This window comes from Protopterus annectens, chromosome 5.part0 (assembly GCF_019279795.1).
Source record: "Protopterus annectens isolate FY-2018-M chromosome 5.part0, PAN1.0, whole genome shotgun sequence".
Taxonomy (NCBI): Eukaryota; Metazoa; Chordata; order Ceratodontiformes; family Protopteridae; genus Protopterus; species Protopterus annectens.
In genome coordinates this window covers 1079135187-1079145374 of record NC_056735.1, presented here as the reverse complement: position 1 = coordinate 1079145374, position 10188 = coordinate 1079135187, and the positions used below count along the sequence as shown (strand labels likewise).

Here is a 10188-nt window from a genome sequence, read left to right as displayed (position 1 = left end):
TGTCCACCAGGCAGGTTTACTCTTCCTTGAATAAGGGAAAATAACAGTATCTATTTAGCCAAATGACTCAGTTTAAGTAGGGATAGGGAAAAATAAAATAAATATAGCAAGCTGAAGTTAAGCAAACAGACAATGACTTGAATATTCAAAGAGCTGCTGAGAATGGCATTTCTTTTTCTGTTGTTTCCCTTCCATGTGGCTGAAACGCTGTGATCAGTTGCTAGCCTAGCTGTAGTTCCAAGGTGATGTGCTTGAGGAAAAGGATTAGATATCAGTGAAGGTGGAAGAACATACTCTTCTCATCTAGTTGGAAGGTTGAGTGGGTTTATAAAGTTAGGCAGGCACTGAGGGAAAGAGACTGGAGATGGGGGAAGAGGATGGATGAAACATATTTGATGCTAAGGTTCACTTTAGAAAGTACTGATCCTTCTTGGGCACATTACTTTTCAAAGCAAAATATGATGCTTAATTTCTGCTTCTAAAAGTAAAAGTAAAGGTATAGAATCATGCTGTCATTGTTTGATGCAGTTAGGAACAGAATTCCTTATTGTTTGTTAGTTTGTCTGATATATTCTAATATATAATCTTTGTTTTTAAATTCTGAACAGATTTTTAGAAGCTAACTTCTTATTTCATTTTAGTTAATGTGATTATGTTTGCATTTTTGAAAAGTTGCCATTAGCAGTACTTATTTACTGATTCAACCTAAGTATGAGAAATATAGAGGTAAATGGAAAGAAATCCGAGTAGTGCAGGAATTACAGCATAAATCAGCACCGCAGTTGCGTGCTCACAAATACTGATTTCTTATTGGGCAATGGTTGTTATGTCTGACACAAAAGGCTGTCACATTTTCAAACATAAGAATTAGATATTTCTTATGGACATTTAAGGATCTGACAGACATTACACACCTTTATCCATTGCAAGAGGCCAGTATTTTTCTTACTATCAAAACTAAGAGTCTCTCCATGCCTCTGAGACATAGAGGGATGATGCATTGACTATGGATTCAAATAATGTCTCAGGTGCTGTTAAAGGTAGGCATGACAGGATAGGAGTAAATAACTGCAGCCAGGTCACCCTTCCTGATGGGACAGTGCTGACTAGCTTATCCCTTGGGAGACTGGTAGAGAAGGAACACTGAGTGTTATATTCACAGAATGCAGGCCTGCTGAGCACATACTGTTCTGTCCAAGTCCACTGTCTGGGAAAGCTGTCATATAGAGGTGTGCTTTCCACAGCAAGCAACATTCAGTAGAGCTTCAAAGAGATGCTGTGGGGAGGTAGTATCTCCCTGGGGGATGATGAGCCATGCAATCAGACCTGAAAACATACCCACTCCCAAATTGCACCATACCAGGATTAAATGTGTTGATTAAACACCTCATACAGAAGTGAATGAGCTCTTGCCCAGTCCTGGCATTACCTAGATATTGCACAAAGGCAATATGGCCGCCAGGCAGGTCCAGCAGATTAGTAGTAAACAGTTGTTCTACAAATCTATGGGACTGGTATTAGGTAGTTTAGCTACAGTAGACCAGTTCTGTGGTGCAGGAACAAGGAATCATGACTGAATTTCTAGTAATTTTTATTTGACTACTGAGTCAGGGAGCTGGAGGAGCTTATCAAAAAGTATGGCACTGAATGGCTTTTGTTGGTCTGTTACTGTTTAAGGCAACAGTTGATCACATAGACCTGTTTAGAAGTACTGTGACACTCTCACTGGGAGGTAGGTATAAAAGCATCTATTCATGCTGTTATATCAGTATAGGAGACATTACTCTTTGACTAACAGCTTCCACAGGGTTTGGAAACTAACATGAAACAACACAAAGTCCTTAAAAGATAAACCTACTTGATCCTTGACTTTTACATCACCACCAGGTTTGGCTGGTATGCAAGAAGAATTAGAAATCCTGTAGGGAACACATGCTATGTGAAGGAATGGAATTAAAATATTTTTCTTGAATAGTGAGACCATCCTCATTGGGATACCTATTCACACAAACTGTTTTGAATGTCCATATTTCAATCTTTTGTGATAAGTTGAGTAAAAATGATACAAATCAATGAAAGCATCTGATAATAAAAGAAAAGTAAGCATGCATGTTCACATTTGTTTGAGTCTGTGCATATGTGCATTCATGCATGCATGCATGTGTGCATATGTCTGTGTGCTATAGTGCTATTGTGCTAGTAGTATGAAGTGATTTTTCTTCATTATAAGAATCTTGCACAATGTGTGCATTTGTGGAAATTCCAGGGGAGTATGTGTATGTGTGTATGATATATACATACATACTTATATATAAAACATTTTTTATCCACTGGTTTGAGGAAACCTGGCTATGTTAGAACATGAGAAACTCTGGGCATGAGTAATGTTTCTTACCATTGTATAGTTTTCTTTACATTGAGTATGCAGTCATTATTTGCATTTTATGCCTTGTGATATTAGTGTTCAAACAAGTCTGTATCTTCGCCATTTGGCATTACCAGCACAGAACTTAAAGAAGCGTGTAGTTATGAAAGAATACCACTTCTTAGATGTTTAAGTAATTTGAATTTATCTTTACCCCCTTTTCATAACCCATGTTGCATGCTTCAGTACACATCGTTACAGTATACCCTGTATTTAATACTGTTTACTGAACACAGACAATATATATGTGAAATCATGAGGGCCCATTTAGTGTATGGATTTTGCCAAGTACAATAAACACATTTGATGACACACAGCTACATCAAGAAATACTGCAAAATAAACAAAAAAATTAGGGTGGGTCAAAATCTGAAGAGCAATATGAAAATTACTTCTGTATTAAAAAAAAAATGATAACCAGCCCTTGAACTTCAAGACAATCAAAGACTTGTCACTTATTTTTCATTCTGGCTGCAGATCAGGTTACTTCTCACAACTACAAACTTCTAGAATATACCCTTGTAGAGAAAACATGGGTTAAACAACTGTGCTGCTTGTGCTGCTGCTGGATGCCCTCAGTAAAGGTTCTGCTGCTTCACAAATGTTGCCATATTCTGTTGTATCAGATGTCCATCCAGTTACGGGAGACATTGTGAAACTATCCTCCCCAATATGCCATTCATTTCTGAATTCCCTGTCTTCTTCACACAGCTGCTCACATTCTGGATTTTGCATATACAGTTGCTTTGCCTCGCTTGCTTCCTCAGAGACTTCTCTTGTATTTTCAAAGCTCTGAGGGTATGAGGTTGCTCCTTTGTACTGGCCCCTTAAAATAACATTATTTCTGTCCATTCTGTTTGGCTTCGGCTTCTTCATGGGTGGTCCATATTTGGGTTTTATATGATACTTCTCAGGAAGGTGAACTCTCTCTGAACCATTAGTTTTGCAACCTGTACATTTAAAAAAAAAGTAAGTATTACATTTGTGACACTACAAATAGATAACTTGACTGTTTATGAAAGTTTTCAAGTTAGAATGTTTCCCAGACTGCATTGCTTTCAGTTCTTCATGGGTTTGTCAAATAATGCAAAACTTTCTGTTGCCTGCAAACTGGAATTAATGGCAAATGTTTCACTATACCTATTCACTATTAAGTAGTGTTAGTAACTACCCATAAATGCATCATACCTCTAAACCTCTTAGTGCAAGAAATCTGGACAAAGTCTGACACAATGGAGGGACAAAGTCCCAAAAATGGGGACACATTTTAAATATTGCCCTTATAAATTTAAAACATTTGCTAGAGTAACAGGATTTGCATTAGCATGCATTTTGTGAAGGATATGAAGTCTGAAACTCAAATGCATATCATTATTTAACTACTTTAATCCTTAATCCAGTTGAGAAGTATGAAACTCGTATATCGGACGGTGCAGTGGTGCAGCAGTAGTGTTGTTCCCTCACAGCAAGAGGTTCTCTGGTTCGATTCTCAGCTGTAGTGCCTTCTGTGTGGAGTATGCATGTCCTCCCTGCGTTCGTGTGGGTTTTCTCCGGGTACTCCAGTTTCCTCCTATGTTACAAAGACCTGCATCTGGAGCATTTCTCTCCAGACCTCTGCTGAAAATTGACTTTGTTCCAAGCCGGACTTTCCCGGTAAACAAATGGTAAATAAATAAAATAAATATCATTCAGAAAAATATGCTAGTAGAAGTAATATCCTCCAGCAGCACTACCCAAGCAGACCACTTCACCCTAGTGACAAAAGGTTGATGACTGTATCCAAACCAAATCATAATGCAGGTGACTCCTTATACTCCTCTTATCTTTCAAAAATCTGGAACTCCATCCCCCAAGTTCTAAGACTACTCTATAACACTGTTTTAAACCACAGTTAAAGCCACAACACCACAACACATGGCTGTGTTCATGCCCCACTCTCTGCTAATCTTAGTTTATTAGCCAGCTATAACTTTAATTTAGTACTATATATTCTCCATTTTATCCCCAGTGAACCAAATATTTCTGTATTATAGGTATGTATAATTCCACTGTTCTGTTCCTTTACTATAGCCAATATTACCTCTTTTTTCACTTCATCTCTATATTTGCAAGTGCTTCCTTACAAATGTCTTATAAAGTACACTTGTATTCCTTACTAAAATGATATCCTGCCAAGGTTAGCCACATGTTCATATACTAAAGCCTTAGGCCCTTAGTGGTGCAGTACATCAGACATATGACCTACGTCTTAGACATAAGTCACATATGAGCATCTAATCCTCAGAACTGAATTACACCAGGAGAACCAGAGCAACCCAAGAGGAATAGAAATTTAAGGACATGTGCAACCAGAAAGGGAAGAAAGAAGGATCCATTGGCCAGAGAGCAAGGAAACAGAACAGAGTAGGGTGTAAGACATCTAATTTTTGGTACATTCTTACACAACTGACTGTTGCAGTATTTCTTACCAAAGGGAGAGTACAAAAGTAACTGAAGAGGATGGGAAGAGGAAGCAACTGAAGGGCTTTCCAAAAAAGGATGGCCCTGGCAAATCTGACTCTGGCCCTAGAAACTACATCTAACTTGTAGTATTTAGTAAAAGTATGCACATATGTACAGAAGACCAAGTAACAGCTTCCAAAATAGATCTAGCATCCAGACCTTTGAAAAAAGCACCAGAGGAAGCTACTGCCCTGTTAGAATTAGCACAAACTGAAGAAGAAAGCTGCTTAGTATGTAAAAAAATGAATAACCTTAGAAATCCTAGAGGAGATGGTTTGCTTAGAAACAGATAAACCAATTTCTTGGCATGAAAGGAAAGAAAAGGTTACTCAGATTTTCATCCATCTTTAGTCATATACAAACAGTAACTGAGCTGTTTATGCAAATCTATAGTGTGTAGAACCCACTCACTAGTATTCTGAGGTTCATAGGTTTACAGGCTATTGACTCAAGGATTGTTTTATGCCTAGCCTATTACACCCATTATATTTTAAGAGAAAAAGTCTAGTCAGTGCCTAAGATTATTATTAGTAATGACTGCCCATGTCCCAGAGGGATGTGGGAACTATTCCTGGCAAGAATTTGCGGTTTCTCATCCATTCATCCAGGCTCCTTTTGAACAGAGACATAGAGGTGCACTGCTTAACATGAATTGGTAGCTTATTCCAGAGCAGTGGCAACCTCTGTGAGATGAATTTGTCACTCCAGCATGTCCGATTTAAATCAAAGGCCAGATTTAGGTTGTTATGGCAGGTAATTCTCATCCCATTTGACTTACGGGTGTGCAGCAATTTCATCAGGTTGGGATCAGAGATTGCTGTGTAAGCCAGGCACAAATCTCCCCTCAGCAGCCTATATGCTACTGAGTACAGTGACAAAGACTTCAGTCTGTCTGTGTAAGGCATGTGCTGAAGACCCTGGATCTTCTTAGTTATTGTTATTTCTGACTTTAATTTGAGAATTCTAAATTGTGTGTAGCATCTTAGTAGTTCTTTTGTTTCTGTAGCACACCACTGTTATTCCTGACTTTTAGTGGAGAATGCTAAATAGTGTGTAGCAGCTTAGTAGTTACTATTTTTGTCGTCATAACCTTTATAACAATACATAATAGTGTAGTGCATGTTATAATAGCTTGGTATCAACTGCAGTTACCTTTTGGGGTTTTTTTTCTCTCTGCTTTCCTTGCATTTTGTGTTGCTCATAGAATTGTGTTATTTCTTACAAGGTATGCTGCTCCTCCCCTGCATTCTCTATCTTAGTTACTTGGTAATCAGAGTGTTTTAAAGCTTCAGACCTAATATCTACATCCTTTTCCTTTTTATTTCCAGTCCCCTCAGCAAAAGTTTTATTCTGTGTCTTGGCCAACCTCCAATAAACCAAAGGTTGTCTGGTTGTCCTGCACTGTGAGACCCTGCATTGGTGGAACACTAAAGTGCTTTCAGCTACGTTAGTGTATGTTAGAGTTGTAGTTAATCTGTCCTCTAAACGGAAGACATTTTACTATAGCCTTTTACTGTAAGCGTGCACACTACTGGTCCCCCTTCCATTTTTTTCTCTTCCTATTTACTCCTAGGTCAATTACTTAAAACTACTTTCTTTTTCTTGGAAAATGTTTACCTATGTACCTACAGCCCATACTTCAATTGTTTTTCCCTATAGAAGTGGTGGTTCTTTTCATCACACTGTACTAGATTAGTAGCACAAGATTTGTAGTTATTAGGAAGATACTGCACTTCACTGACCTGGAATTGACTGAGCTTGGTTTTCCTGATTGTTTTCTTAGAAGCTGGCCTGGTCCAGTTTTTCTGGCTCACAACATTATATTACTTTGTGTCTATCCCCCTCCCCCACCTTGAACCTCCATGCCTCCCTCCCACTCCTGCTTAATTACAGAGGAATCAAAAAACCTGATGTAGCAAGGCACCATCTTTTGACTTAGCTTTTCTGCCCTTGCTTCATAGGAATCCTGAGTAGTGTGCTTGCATATTCCATATTTTCTCCCACCTGCTGTCATATTTAAAATTATACCTTTACCTTCTTGAGTATAGTTTATTTCTTTCTTCCCAACTTCTACCATACTTAAAATTATACACTTGCCTTCTTCACCACATTAAAACCATACCATCTGTCTAGGTGCTTTTTTTTTTGCTCTTCTTCCTACCTGTGCGGAGATAGTTTTTTGCTGTATTCTTGGGGTTTTAGGGCTTCTGAGGTCCAGTGCAACCCGCTCCGTTCGCCCTCTGCTTCCTCTCGGCTCACTTTGCTCCTCTACCCCACCCCCATTCCCACCCACCCCCTTCATTACATTTATACTTCCCTAAACCCTCCCATTCATTACCTCATCAACACCCTCCCATTAACTCAAAAACACACCCCTACAAACTCCTCCCGCATACTCACACTTATCTTCCTTAAGATGGCTTACATCACTAATACACTGCAACACATACAATTACTTTTATTCATTCTCACCTGCACCGCTCTTCTAGGCCTACTATTCCATACCATGTCTATATACACCACCTTAAGCCCACCTCCACAATCATCCAGCACTCACACCCTACCAGTAATAGATAACAGTAATAGTTAAAAGGAACAACAACCAGTGAAAATAAAACTTTATTTTCTCTCTTTTTCTCTCTAGCGCCTCAGCTCAACAAAATCCTTCAAGGAGTCTCCTTGAAGGCTTTTGTTGAGCCGAGGTGCTAGAGAGAAAAAGAGAGAAAATAAAGTTTTATTTTCACTGTTCCTTTTGGTGGTGTTCCAGATCGTAATCCAGTTTGTACTACAGTTTGGTGTTGCATAGAAACAATAATAGTTACCCTGACATCTCTCCTTCTTAAATCTCAACTCATACCACTACTCTCACCCAAACAAAACTTCTCTATATCAAATCCAAACTTAAACTATGACTCTCACAATACCCCATACCCCTCTCTAAGAACAATCATGCCCATACTGTAATTCACCTTCTGTTCTCACTTACTAAATGTGTGGACATCCACCCCAACCCCAGCCCAAACCAGCCCCAAAAATCTAACACAAACCCAAAACAACACCAGTTACACTTTATAACAATAAACATTCGTAGCATCTGTATTAAAATTTTTGAATTTCATACCTGGCTAACTATCCACACCCCAACTATTGTCGAAGTAACTGAAACATGGCTAAAGCCACATATTTCAGATATTGAAATTCTCCCCCCAGACTACAACATAATTTGGTCTGATAGGCTCAACAGAAATGGTGGTGGTGTTGCATTAATATATCAAAACTCCCTAAATCTCACTTCTTACCCCAAACCAGTCCTACCTTTCAAAACTTAGAATTTCTCCTAACAATTCTTCAAATAAACAACAATAAAAACCTAACTGTTGCAGTAGTTTGCATCCCCCAGGCCAGAACATTCCCATTTTAGAGGAATTTCTATCATTCATAAACCTAAATGTATCAAATGAAACTATAATCCTAGGAGATATAAATATTAATCGGCAAAATCTTGCCTCCAACTCCCCAGCCAACAACATAACTTTACACATCTTTACTTAGCTTATCAAAACTCCACCCATGGCCCATCTACAGGATCAGAATCTATCTTAGATTCAATATTAGTTACCCACCCCACAATTACACAAACTCTGGCACCCTACCAACATACTAAGTGACCACTTCCCATCATACACCCACAGGGCTCACCCTCATATGGTCAATACACACTCCTTCAAAACATCCAGAAATCTTACCCACATTGACCAAAATAAATTCTCAAGCATTCTAAAAACCCATACGTGTCTCCCACTAAAAACTCTCCCCCTAGACGAGGCAGTTAATTACTTTAATAAGCTCTTTGTGGATACAGCCAAGAAGCTAGTAATACAAGATAAAAAAAATATTTCTCCTCTAAGATAACAATCTTACAAAATAATCCAAAGAAATTCTGGAAGTCAGTCTCTACCCTTCTCAACCCTGGAATTCTACAGAATCCCTCTCCTGCACCTGATAAGACCCCTAATTAAATTCCCCATGACTTTAATACCCACTTTATTACCACCATCCAAAAATGAATCAAAGACTCCACAACAAGCCCAAAACAATACTCCCAGAATACTAATAATCTCATACAAAATGGCAATGCATCACTCATTCCTGACAAAAATTCCTATCCTTCCGCAACTCAATCATTTTCTATTCAATTAGTACCAATATCTCTCATATGTAAACTATTAAAAAAACTCAAATAATGCTGTCTTTCCACAGATATCCTTCCCCCAGAATATTTACAACTAGCAGCAAATGCAATTGCATATCCAGTCAGTATTCTTATAAACCGCTCTCTCGCAGAAGGATACGTTCCACATCTATGGAAAAAATCTATTATTACTCCACTACATAAAGGTGGAAACTCTCATGACCTCGCAAACTATTGCCCCATCTCTATACTTTCCCGACTATCCAAAATCCTTGAGAAGTGTGTAGACACAGAATTACTCAAGTACCTCATTGATAATAATCTTCTGTCTCCCACTCAACATGACTTCCGCCCAGAGCACAGCACTATTACAGCCCTGCTCTCATTCACCGATACTGTCAACAAAGCCTTAGATACAAATCACCCCACTTCAGTAATCCTATTTGATCTGTCTAAGGCTTTTGACACAGTATCACATACTAAACTTCTGATCCAATTAACAAAACTTGGCTGTACCCCCAAATCCCTCAGCTGGTTTACATCATACCTAAACAATAGAGAACAATCTGTAAAGTGGTATAATGTCCAATCTGATTATCTGTCAAACAACATAGAGTCCCACACGGTCCCAGTCTGGGACCATTACTCCTTAATATCTTTATTAATAACTTCCACAAAGTCTCTCAGCTAGGTAAAATTATCCAGTATACCAATGATTTGCCAATAATCTCTACTTCAGACAATTTCTCTGACCTCTTCACAGTTACTCAATTTATTTTTTTATTTATTTTACATTTGTTGACCGAGTTTGTCTGACTGAGCTAAGTAGCCCTTTTTCAGCAGAGGCTGGGGGGGGGGGCTCCACATGTTCTAGTGATTATAATTTTAAAAAATAAGTCAAGTAAGCAGTCAACAATCAACATACTCAAAATGGTTTATAGAGATTGAATCATGGCTAAACAATTCACAACTGCTACTAAACTCCAAAAAAATCAAAACCTCTATTATTCTCTTCAAAACCACCAGATATAGACTTCAAAATATTATCTAAAGATGGAACTGAAATAAA

At 38.3% G+C, this 10188-nt stretch overlaps 1 protein-coding gene across 2 annotated transcripts in view; it reads right to left on the bottom strand.

Annotated features, from left to right (window-relative positions):
- Positions 1-2795: 2795 nt before the first annotated feature.
- The window catches only part of SLC9A2 (solute carrier family 9 member A2), a 959164-nt gene continuing 951771 nt past the window's right edge, over positions 2796-10188 (bottom strand). For both annotated transcript variants that reach the window (XM_044070947.1, XM_044070948.1), the window contains one exon: positions 2796-3375. In XM_044070947.1, the coding sequence (XP_043926882.1) occupies positions 2963-3375 (413 nt within the window). In that variant the 3' untranslated portion in view covers positions 2796-2962. The remainder of the gene's footprint in view (positions 3376-10188) is intronic.